This window comes from Xenopus laevis, chromosome 2S (genome assembly GCF_017654675.1).
Source record: "Xenopus laevis strain J_2021 chromosome 2S, Xenopus_laevis_v10.1, whole genome shotgun sequence".
NCBI classification, from domain to species: domain Eukaryota; kingdom Metazoa; phylum Chordata; class Amphibia; order Anura; family Pipidae; genus Xenopus; species Xenopus laevis.
This window is the reverse complement of record NC_054374.1, coordinates 168,987,167-168,999,819: the sequence shown is the minus strand read 5'-3', so window position 1 is coordinate 168,999,819 and position 12,653 is coordinate 168,987,167. Positions and strand designations below refer to the sequence as shown.

Below are 12,653 nucleotides of genomic sequence, written 5' to 3'. Positions count from 1 at the left end.
CAATAGAAGGAAAGAAATGTGATGTTTCTTTTGACAGAGGACTCTGAGGAGCAGCATTACTTTGAGGGGTTACTGGTATATTTAGATGGACCTTTCTGATAAGGCTTACTTAGTTTTAACCTTTCCTTCTCCTTTAAGTTAGAAAGAAATACAACTGGACCAGTAAAGTACTGACCTGATCTCAAGGGGCTAAATCTGCAGGTTATAACAACCAAATTAGTGCACAAAATGTTTCCATTAATTGCCACTTACAAAACTCAATTCTCCCAGCACAAAAAAAGATTTCATGATTTTGTTTATGTTACAGTAGTTCATGCCACTAACATCAATGTCCGTGTTCCATTGAACCAGACACAGGGGGCTGCAAATTGTTTTGGCTCGGAGGGTCTTTCAGAGGAAGGGGCAGAACACAATTCAGGACTATATGGTCCAGTCCTATATGGACTATGTGGTACCAAATAAATGAGTAGCTGGAAAGCAAGTAAATCAGCTGATGATGTAATGTAAATGTATTCCAAAATAAGAAAATATTATAAATAAACTAACTCTATTTAACTCTAACATTTTAAATTCATATATTTTAAGAACAAGAATGATTTAGGGGAACGACACAGCACAACCTCCCCATACTCATCATCCCAGTTTCCCAATGAGGTGTCTCCGAGTGTTCTTCTCAGGGTGGAAGAGGATAATGTGGCACTTGGGAATGAAGATACAGCCCAGCAGCCCTGCACTGGAAGTCAGGATAGCAAAGATCTCCACAGCCACCGTGTATTTGCCCTTGGTGCTCAGGTACGCTGGGATGAAGGACACCCAAACACTGCAGAACACCAGCATACTGAAAGTGATCAGCTGGGCCTCATTGAAACTGTCTGGTAACTTCCTAACCAGGAAAGCAACAATGAAACTTAATGCAGACAGGAATCCCATGTAACCAATCACAGTGTAGAATGCAGTGACAGAACCTTCATTACATTGTAATATCATCTTCCCAGTGTAAGTGTGAGTGTCATAGTCTGGGAATGGTGGGGAGGAGATCAGCCAGACCAGGCATATCCCAACCTGGACCAGTGAGCAGAGAAGGACCAGCCAGATGGACACTCTGGTTCCCACCCATTTCTTTATCTTGCTTCCAGGCTTTGTGGCATTAAAGGCAATGACAACTGTGACCGTTTTAGCCAGGACACAAGAGACAGAAAGTGTAAAATTGATCCCAAATGTAACTTGTCTGAGCAGGCAGGTGACTTTCTGAGGTCGCCCAATGAATAACAAGACACAAAGGAAAGAGAAGAAGATGGAGAGCAGTAAGATGTAACTGAGCTCCCGGTTATTGGCCTTCACTACTGGAGTGTTGTTATGGATACAGAAGATGCACAACATTGAGCAGGTCACTACAGCACTCACTACTGAAAGAGAAACCAATCCAGAGCCCAGATAGTCCCCATGTGACAGGAAGTCTACAGTTCTTGGGATGCACATATCTTTCTTCTTATTGGACCACTCACTCTCATGGCAGGTGATGCAGTTATCAGAATCTAAATAGATACAGTAACAATCATGATCAGGCCACACAGCTTCCATGTTATACTGGATATTAAATACCTACAGAACATGAGTCTCCTTTCTACACAACCTTAACCTTTCTCTTACAGCTCAACTCCCTTCTATAAATTCTCTTTCCTTGTGTTTCTCCCACTTCATTTTGCTCTGTTTTCTATTTTAATATTTCCATTACTTCCACGTTTTCATTTTCTATGAACATTTTCTCTCATTCAATCTTTTCTCTTGGGTTCCTACTGTACGCAGTGTTTTACTAAAGTCCCCTTAAATGTTCATTTTAGCACCAGGCTGATTCTATTTGCAGTTGGGAAGAGAGAGAAGTCCCCTTTCTTTGCCCTTAATCAGTCATGCCCTGAAACTTTCCTGTTGGCCAGGATTATGTCCCCATGTCTATAAAAATGTTGGGAGAACAGGATCCTTTGAACCCCATGTAGTAGAGTAAGTGGGAGATTCTGAAATACCAGAGACTAGAGACAGTGGTAGTAGGAGAATTCCCAGATAGTTAGGACTAGCCATTGTGATATTAGATCCTGTAATACCTCAATCCAAGAGTATAGGAGTCAGGCTAAGTTTAAAAGCCAGAAGCTCCACTGAGGAGAGTAGAAGTGCACTGGGTATTAGCCACCAGTATAGGGACTCAAGTAAATATGATTAGTGATAGATCCAATAATGGACACCACTTAGAGGGGTTTGAACTTGGACTTGGATTGGGCATCTATTAGTGAGTACTGCCATTGGCTGAAACTAATGCCCTGATACCACCATGTAGAGTAACAATACATAATGCTGGGAAATGAATGAACTGCATTCCACCTTGAGTAACACCTAAAAGACTGTTATTGGAGGTATATAAAGGTGGAGTCCTATAATGCCAGCTCTGCTGGGAGATAGAGGGAGTTGTAACGTGAGAACAGTACAGACAGTTTTCTACGAAGTTAGTACTAGTCCAGTCACAATACTTTTTGTCCAACTTGTTCCCATTCTCATTTCACTCTCTTTCTATGCAAGTTGTCTTCTCTCAACCTTCTGCAGTTCCCTTCCTTTCTGTATACCAGTAGCTATCAAACTCATTCAGTTCCAACCCAACTTGAAGGTCCAACCTTTAGTCTGAGCCACCTTAGCTCATGACTACAGGAAAATATTTGTGAATCCATTATTTAGTTATAGTTTTAAGAATATCTATCACAACAAATACATATTCACCCCAAACCTCCCCTTAATTGGCCTTCAAGATAGTCTTTGAGTGTGTAACTTAGTTATCTCTAACTGCCCTTCAGTCTGAGCTCCTCCTGCTGCAACTTCAAACTCCCCAGGAGGAGCAGTCCCTCAGTTTAGGAACCCCTTCTATGTATGTTCTATTGTTACCATTTAACTATTCTCTACTCTTCAACTCATCTCTTCCCTCCTCTTCTCATTTTCTCTCTCTCTCCTATTAGATTCATTCTTCTGCTTTAACCTTTTTTCCTTCTTCCCTTATTCTTTTCCATTTTGTATTTTATTCTATTTTGTTGTGCCCACTATTTCGACTCTTCTGCTCCTAAAACCCTATTTAACCATGTATTTGGCACAGCCCTTTATTGCATCCACAATTTTTCTTTCCAGTTCTATAGCCAAATTTACTCATGTAACTCACTTTTTCCCTATTTCTTCTACTTTCCACCTTTTCTTTCTTTTAAACCTCCATATTCTCAGCCCATTCTGGCTATGCCCTTCTCTCCCTCCCATTCTTTTGGGTTATTCCTCTAAGGTCTTTAAAGTCCTTTACTCAACCTGTTGAGTTGGAGATCTGTCCTTCTGCACATGGAACACAGTCATAGCAGCAGATGGGGTGTCCTTGTCGGAGGGCTTTCCTGTATCCAGGGGAACAGCGCTCACTGCAGACTGAGGAAGGGGCTGATGAGAAGTTATCCTAAGGAAAAACAGTTGGATTTATACATTAGGATGAATGGGTGAACCTCTAAAATAGGATTCATCCAATATTAATTTCAGCGACTAATATTTGGAGTTTTCATGTACAAGACACTTGTTTGAGTAATCTTATTTGCTAGTTGAATAATGATTCCATGTTGTGCTTTTAATAAGAGTAAGTCTCTGCAATACGGTGGTACATACAGCATAGACTAGTTACAATCATATTGAGTGGATCATACCATTATAACTCTCGGGTTCCAGTGAATGTCACTGTCATTAATGCGGAGCTGTTGACCTTCTGGTGCAGAGGAGTTGAAGTGTCCGACTGTGACAGGAGTCAGGGTGGGTCCCGTTACCCCCGTGGTTCCAACCCAGTTTGTGATATCAAACACCCCGGGCACATCCCCTTCACTGGTAAAGGAAATCTTCTCCCCAGAGGAGGATAGAAAATAAGCTCCTTTCAGTTTTCTTTTCAGCTGTGAATTAAAGGGAAACATTGTAGCACTGGGTTTGCACCAGATTTCCTTATGAACAATGTTGGGGTTACCAGACCACTGAGAAACATATAAACACAGGATTCATTTATAATAGATGGGTGCAATGTACAAGCACTCATGTATTAGATCCCTGAGGCACCCCATCTCTGCTCCGACCAGTCATCTCGCTTGCATGGGATGCAGATGCAGCAGTTAAGGGGTGCTGGTAGGAGCAGGGTGCCTGATGCATGTGATTTCTGAAAGAGAACTAAGGGGCATAACAGTTGCGGCCAGGGCATTAATAAAAGAAACTCCATATTTAATTTCTTCTGAATTTAAGATAAGGGGGGGCTGGAATTATTAAAAAACATCAGGTTGTTCTCACTAAACTTGAGGCACAGGTGGATGGAATTCTTTGTTCCTGGCCACTCCATATCAGCATTACAACCGGGGGGCTCCTCCTATAGACCACAATGTCCCTCCCCCTCTGAAACTTTAAATTCACTCTTTGAACCCATCCACCTCTTGTAATAGAAAGCAACTGCCCCAATTGGGGTACGAAATGCTGGAGAGTGGCCAGGAAAAGAGAATTACAGTTACAGGTATGAAAGGATTCTTTATCTCCTCCAATGGGGGCAACACAACACCCAACGTTCCCTTCCCACCGGCAATAATGTAAATCACTGGAGGGAAAATATTGTCATGCAATTGTTAAAACAACACAAAAGAATTGATTTGTTACACAATATTAGACACTTATAAATATGAATTAAATGGAATGAGTAGCTGTAAAATGGTACAAAACAGACTCATTATTACATCGGCCAATTGTTTTCCCAATAGAATGAAATTTGTATCATTATCAGCAGTTTGACATTAATGAATCTGTAGCATCTCCATTATCAATATCCAATATAAGTTAATGGAACATTCCAATCAGTTCCAACCTGCCAGGGCTTTATGGTATCACTGAGATGTGAATTAGCGGTGGGACCCCCAAGGTGCCCCAGGGCTGAGTGCAAGGCTTGTGCAAGCAGGTAGGTAGCCATATAAATACTGTAAGTAATGCGGAAATTCTCCACATCGTACAACATTTGGGGAAGCAGCCGCAATGTTATATTCTCAGGGCATCTCTTATTTCCATAGTCAAAATGCTGTGTTGGTGGAAAACAACCAAAATATGAGAAACAGAGAATGGCAATCACTGAATTGTGCGGGTGATTCTGTGGAGACTGGAGTAGCGCATCTCGGAGCCCAGGGATTTCTCCTTTTCTCACTGAGAAGGCTAATGTTCCCTTTAATCTGCCAACAAGCGAACGCATGGTTTTATCTACAAAATAAAACGACATTGATAGGTTGATCCATATCTTATCGGGGTAATTCCGAGCGGTGTAGGTCTCTATAAAATAATCAAAGATATGTTTGTTGCAGTAAAATATCACCACTTTTGCTGATGATTTTCTCACGCGTCTTATCGTCTTGAACTGAGATTCAATGTCACTGAAATGTTCGTCTGTTCCATAAATCCATAGAAATTCCACACAGATCCCATTTCTGGCCAACAAGTTGAGCAGGTCTTGGCTTCCCCGGTGGCTACTCTCATCATCTGATATGACTATTCCCACCCAAATCCAGCCAAAGTGCTTCAGGAGTTGGACAATGGCGATGTGTTGGTAGCGCTCATTGGGCACCGTACGGTAGAGAAATGGGAAACGCACGCGGTCTGTAAAAGTGGTGTCCATTGATCCATAACTGATCTAAGGAAGGAAGCAAATGTCATATAAGGATGGTCCATCAAGCCTACAAGTGACAGTGGGAGATCATAATAGGGACCTCTGAGGAACCAGAAAATAAAGAAAGACAAAGGGGAATAATTAAAGAAGAAGAGACATAAAGATGTCAATGGGGAGAATGGGGACATAGGAGCAATAAGGAAAGTGAAGTGGCAGGATAAAGACGGAATAAAGTTGGCTTATGAGCAAGTGAAGATCACAGAAGAACATCAGGAGAAAAAGATGGAGAGAGAAGAGGAAATGATGAAAACTCATGTATAGAGAGAAGGGGGAAAGGGGAAAGTTAAACAGAAAGAAGAAGGGAGTGAAGAAGGTTTTGTATCTAACTGTTCCTACACAAACAGGGGTGCAAATAGACCCTTATATTTTATAAAGTGTAGCTTTATTAAAGGATAACTATTGAGACATTAAAAAGTATAGATACTTTATCTCATGCAAATATGAAACTTTCTAAAATATAATCAATTCAAAAGTCTGTCCTGTTTCTGAAAGTTACTCTTCACTCTCCCCCTCTCAGCAGCCTGAATCTCTTCATTCTCTCTTTATGCAGAGGTCGGAGTCAGATTTTCATTGACAATAGGGCTGGGGGGAGGGGAACTGACTGGCACAAATCCTGCAGGTAGAGAGACATGATTTCAATCAAAGTCATTTTATTATTTTGCGGGGGGGGGGTTGTAAAAAGTGCAACCCCCTTAAAGGATGTATTAGAAACAGATGCTGAAATAAAAATATTAACATATCGATACATTTTTAATTATACAGTAACATAGTAAGTTATGTTGAAAAAAGACACACGTCCATCAAGTTCAACCTTAAGTCTATATATAACCTGCCTAACTGTCAGTTGATCCAGAGGAAGGTGAAAAACCCATCTGAAGTCTCTCCAATTTGCCTCAGAGGGGGAAAAAATTCCTTCCTGACTCCAAAATGGGACCAGTCCCTGGATCAACTTGTACTATGAGCTCTCTCCCATATCCCTGTATTCCCTCACTTGCTAAACACCATCCAACCCCTTCTTATACCTATCTAATGTATCAGCCTGTACCCCTGATTCACTTCCCAGCTCTCCCTGTAACACCCCTTTCCCTCCTCTAATCTCATTGGCTCCCTCCTGTCTGCTGGGAGGAGCTACTGGTGAATAAAGCATCCGACCCTTGCTTATACCTATCTAATATATCAGCCTGTACCCCTGATTCACTTCCCAGCTCTCCCTGTAACACCCCTTTCCCTCCTCTAATCTCATTGGCTCCCTCCTGTCTGCTGGGAGGAGCTACTGGTGAATAAAGCATCCGACCCTTGCTTATACCTATCTAATATATCAGCCTGTACCCCTGATTCACTTCCCAGCTCTCCCTGTAACACCCCTTTCCCTCCTCTAATCTCATTGGCTCCCTCCTGTCTGCTGGGAGGAGCTACTGGTGAATAAAGCATCCGACCCTTCCTTATACCTATCTAATATATCAGCCTGTACCCCTGATTCACTTCCCAGCTCTCCCTGTAACACCCCTTTCCCTCCTCTAATCTCATTGGCTCCCTCCTGTCTGCTGGGAGGAGCTACTGGTGAATAAAGCATCCGACCCTTCCTTATACCTATCTAATATATCAGCCTGTACCCCTGATTCACTTCCCAGCTCTCCCTGTAACACCCCTTTCCCTCCTCTAATCTCATTGGCTCCCTCCTGTCTGCTGGGAGGAGCTACTGGTGAATAAAGCATCCGACCCTTCCTTATACCTATCTAATATATCAGCCTGTACCCCTGATTCACTTCCCAGCTCTCCCTGTAACACCCCTTTCCCTCCTCTAATCTCATTGGCTCCCTCCTGTCTGCTGGGAGGAGCTACTGGTGAATAAAGCATCCGACCCTTCCTTATACCTATCTAATATATCAGCCTGTACCCCTGATTCACTTCCCAGCTCTCCCTGTAACACCCCTTTCCCTCCTCTAATCTCATTGGCTCCCTCCTGTCTGCTGGGAGGAGCTACTGGTGAATAAAGCATCCGACCCTTCCTTGTACCTATCTAATGTATCAGCCTGTACCACTGATTCACTTCCCAGCTCTCCCTGTAACATCCCTTTCCCTCCTCTAATCTCATTGGCTCCCTCCTGTCTGCTGGGAGGAGCTACTGGTGAATAAAGCATCCGACCCTTCCTTATACCTATCTAATATATCAGCCTGTACCCCTGATTCACTTCCCAGCTCTCCCTGTAACACCCCTTTCCCTCCTCTAATCTCATTGGCTCCCTCCTGTCTGCTGGGAGGAGCTACTGGTGAATAAAGCATCCGACCCTTCCTTATACCTATCTAATATATCAGCCTGTACCCCTGATTCACTTCCCAGCTCTCCCTGTAACACCCCTTTCCCTCCTCTAATCTCATTGGCTCCCTCCTGTCTGCTGGGAGGAGCTACTGGTGAATAAAGCATCCGACCCTTCCTTATACCTATCTAATATATCAGCCTGTACCCCTGATTCACTTCCCAGCTCTCCCTGTAACACCCCTTTCCCTCCTCTAATCTCATTGGCTCCCTCCTGTCTGCTGGGAGGAGCTACTGGTGAATAAAGCATCCGACCCTTCCTTGTACCTATCTAATGTATCAGCCTGTACCACTGATTCACTTCCCAGCTCTCCCTGTAACATCCCTTTCCCTCCTCTAATCTCATTGGCTCCCTCCTGTCTGCTGGGAGGAGCTACTGGTGAATAAAGCATCCGACCCTTCCTTGTACCTATCTAATGTATCAGCCTGTACCCCTGATTCACTTCCCAGCTCTCCCTGTAACACCCCTTTCCCTCCTCTAATCTCATTGGCTCCCTCCTGTCTGCTGGGAGGAGCTACTGGTGAATAAAGCATCCGACCCTTCCTTGTACCTATCTAATGTATCAGCCTGTACCACTGATTCAGGGAGACAATTCCACATCTTCACAGCTCTCACTGTTACAAACCCCTTCCCAATATTTAGCTGGAATCTTATTTCTTTTAATCAGAATGGGTAACTATATTTATATTTAGAAAGTTTCTTTTTTCAGTGAGATGAAGCTCATATTACTATTTCATTTCACAATAGTTCCCCTTTAAGATGGTTTGAGGAATCTTCAATTTGGTAAGTTGCCCTCCACAACAGCCCTCAGTTGTATATATATCTATATTCTATGTGTGTCTAATCAATAGTAGAACAATGATTTCTGCATCTGGTGATAAATAAAGGTACCTGAGGATAGTGATAGATTCCTGTTATCACAGAAATGACCCGAGAAGTGGCAGAGCCCAAGTCCCCTATAAAAGCCACCATTCTTTTCTCCTGGCAAATATAATTTGGAGCCAAGATCCTTCCTCCAGACATCAACAGAAACGTTTTCAAGATGGCTTCATGCTCATTACTTGCTGAATCAAAGATCCTGTAACCAAGAGTGATGTTGGGTAGAAGGTCCTCTCTCTGGTTGATCTCCTGAATAGCGTAAATAAAGGCAACCATGTGCCGATAATTACGGAATGAAATCCTGTTACACACAGAGAAATGCTTCAGCCAACCAAATATCATCATTATTTATATTGTTGCACATCACTGTTGTGATTGGATATTGTTGTAGACAAAAGGGGGATGAACCTGTTCAGGAGAGCTTACAATCTAATAGAAAGAGATGTGGTGAGGGTAACCTGTTTGTTAGGATAGTAATGGGAAGATTATAGTGAGAGATGGGAAACAGATATGAGTGAGTGAGTGAGGGAAGAATAAGTAGGTAGGTACTGTAGGTAGGTGGCCAAGTTGCTGAAGGACAGGTTAGAGGCTTAAATGAAACAGCAGGTCTTAAAGGAATGTCTGTAACTTGGAGGCTCTGAGAATAACTAACGGGGGAGTCAGAGTAAGAATCCTGAGAGAGGAATGAGAAGAAATAATTGGAGAGGAGGAGAGAAGGGGGTCATGTGCAGACTAAAGGCTATGTATGGGGGGCACTGAGTAATTAAAGAGGGAATTATAGAGGTGACACATTGGAGAAGAGAATGAGATGGGCAGCAATGTTCATGGATTGGAGAATAATTTAATAATCCATTTTTGACAGATGTTCTGGGTCATCTCAACAAAATATCAGGCCCAGAGTGAAAGAGAAGCATTTGCATCATATAATAGTACGAAATAGTTTAATCCAACGTTGGCCCCTCCTTGCATACGGACAATGAGCATTCCATTAACCCCAGGCAGGTCAATACAATCCCTAGGCGTGCCAGTAGGGTCACTGCAGACAATAGCTAGTGATATAGTTATACTAACATTTTTCTATATAGGGTTAAGGTACTTGAGCTGACGTTTATGATATAGAGAGGGGCTCAGGCTAAACACTTCCTATAGGTTTTGTCTATTACAGTTTGTCCCATTAGCAGCCCCCCAGCACCAGCCTGAAAACCTACATCTGAGGGGCTGGAGGGAAGCTGCTTGTGTCTCTGGTTAGTGTCAAATAAGATGTAATGGAAATAAAATGAATGAAATGATACGACTAAATGAATGTGATGCTTGTGTTGCTGCTTTACCTGCCTGTTTTGCCCCCAATAATGATTAATTATATCTCAGTTGGGATCAAGTACAAGCGACTGTTTTATTATTACACAGAAAAATTTAGATTATTTGGATACAGTGGAGTCTATGGGAGATGGCCTTTCTGTAATTCAGAGCTTCTGGATAGCGGGTTTCTGGATAGCAGATCCCATAGCTGTGCAGCATTTTAGACAGAAAAGAACAAGAGCATTAACCCACAATATAAAGTAACAGAAACATCTTTTATCTCATTTTGGATTATTTTGCTGGTTGTACAATGAATGATGCAATATTAGCATTTCATTTGAATATATTGTATAAATCTTTATTTAAAGGGAAAGTAAAGCTATCCTAGCAAACTTTTAGTTATAGTGCCAGTTCTATTTATCTGTGCCCCCATCACCCGTCCAGAGCTGCCCCCCCCCTCAGCGTTCCACCTTCTCTTCTGGGGTCCCTTTCCTTTCACCGAAATCTGTTTCTACTCAAACTTGTAGGAGAATATTTCATTTGATTTCTGGTGTCCATTAATAATATAGGACGGCCGACTCCCATAGACTCAATTTGAAATTAATTCTAATTTTTCAAAATAATTTTAATTTCCTTTTTCTGTGTAGTAATAAAACATTCGCTTGTACTTGATCCCAACTAAGATATAATTAATCCTTATTAGAAGCAGAACCAGTCTATTGGCTTTATTTAATGTTTATATGATTTTCTAGTAGACATAAGGTATGAAGATCCAAATTATAGAAAGATCTTTTATCTGGAAAACCCCAGGTTCTGATCATTCTGTATAACAGGTCCCATACCTTATAGTGAACATGTTATGGTTCCCAGCAGAACTTACAGCTTTTCTTTAAGAGATGCAAAAGAAGGGGGTCTCCAGAAGGAAACAGGAATATTATAAAAGATCCTTAGAATCTCCAGCACCCCTGCAATCATTATGTCTCCATCTTCATACAACTCATAGTCTTCAGATGTGCCCTCCAGGGTGCAGCCTGGCTGCAGAGCTGACACTTCTTTGGCTCCTGGACAGAAGAGAAGAACAATCAGAGCCCAAGGAATTGGATTTAGCATACAGTATCTTTGTGAGAGTGGGAATGATCTGAGAATGAAATAACACAGAATAATGATGGCAGCCTGCTGCAGAGAAAGCACTATACTCATCCTACCAGCTCCCTCCTGTATGGGCTGCAAATGGTACGTTCCCTACAGAGATGGAGGGAGATGCCGGAGCACTGAGCTGTGGGGACGGGGGGAGCCAGGAGAAGTGGAGCAGATTCAGCAGATAATAAAAGAAGGGATTATCAGTAGGAAATGACAGTGTCTCTCTCCTGTCACACAGCAAGTGGGGGATGTACCGGCCCCCCAGTATTTATTTACTCCAGTCTCTATCTCTGGCCAGCGCATCCCCACTGGATCCATCAGAATAGACCTGGCAGGTTGTAATTAGGATAACTATGTTTTCTACTTGTGGAATTGTTTATTCTCAGCTCTTGTCATTTGCTAACGGCTTTACACTTAACTCTTTCCGAAGGGCTTATTTACTAATGTAGTCGTTTCCATCCAGACTGCTCTGCTCATTATTCCGCCCGCGCTGGGCCAATAGTAGCGGATTTCTTAGTCGGAATTTCTCCATTTTATAAAAATCCAAATTTTTTATTTTTTTTTATATTTAATTTATTTATTCAATTTTTTTGTAAAGACAAAAAGTATAAGACATAACAAATAAATACAAAATAAAATAAGTATCTTCTTCTTGCATATTCATCACAACTTCATTAAATTCATTTTACTTTATACATAAATAAATAAATGCATAAAGAAGGAGGAAGGAAGAGAAAAAAAAAAAAAAAAGGATAGATACACAAGTTTTTATTATTCCCCCCTTCTTAATTGTCCATCATTTTCTAGGAAATCACACCAATGTTCCCATAGTTTATGGTGTTTATTCATTTTCCCTCTTTTTTTTGCTATAATCCAAATTTTTTAATCTCTGTAAAATACTCAAAATTTGAGATTTGTGAAGTGTAAAAACCATGAAAGACTCTAATACAAAAGTGCGTCAGGTAAAAGCAGCCAAGGTAACCTCTTTACTCATGTGGGAGTTGCGCTCATCCCATTGCACCATTTTTAATCGTCAGACTTTTACAGGTTTTCTGGTTATTGTTTCCCAATAATTTATGAAAAACTCAAAATGTTATAGTTATTTTTAATTTTTTTTTGATTTTCCAGCATTTTTTTTTCTGTTTGTGCTTTTTAAATTTGGATCTTTTAATAAGTCTCATGAAATTTGATGTTTAGAGAAACAGAGTTCAATGGGTGTTTCAGAAAACCTTAAAAAATACTAAAATGAGACAATTGATAGAAATGTCCCTATGTGA

At 41.5% G+C, this 12,653-nt stretch overlaps 1 protein-coding gene across 1 annotated transcript; it reads right to left on the bottom strand.

Annotated features, from left to right (window-relative positions):
* Nucleotides 1-269: 269 nt before the first annotated feature.
* LOC121400815 (vomeronasal type-2 receptor 26-like) lies at nucleotides 270-11,519 on the bottom strand. Its single transcript, XM_041584774.1, has 6 exons — nucleotides 11,117-11,519; nucleotides 8,950-9,238; nucleotides 4,895-5,704; nucleotides 3,711-3,947; nucleotides 3,331-3,469; nucleotides 270-1,535 (listed from the first exon to the last, which is right to left on the bottom strand). Exons 1-6 carry the CDS (start codon nucleotides 11,434-11,436, stop codon nucleotides 634-636), a joined length of 2,697 nt encoding a protein of 898 aa, XP_041440708.1. The 5' UTR covers nucleotides 11,437-11,519; the 3' UTR covers nucleotides 270-633.
* Between the last annotated feature and the right edge of the window lie 1,134 nt (nucleotides 11,520-12,653).

Bases quoted from the DNA above. Each gene is read 5' to 3' on its own strand.
- LOC121400815 (XM_041584774.1), bottom strand. From the start codon at position 11,436: ATGAGTATAGTGCTTTCTCTGCAGCAGGCTGCCATCATTATTCTGTGT. The intron at 3,948-4,894 runs GTTGGAACTGAT...TTTAATTCACAG, and splicing joins ATACCATAAAGCCCTGGCAG to CTGAAAAGAAAACTGAAAGG. The intron at 3,470-3,710 runs GTATGATCCACT...GTTTTTCCTTAG, and splicing joins GGAACCCGAGAGTTATAATG to GATAACTTCTCATCAGCCCC.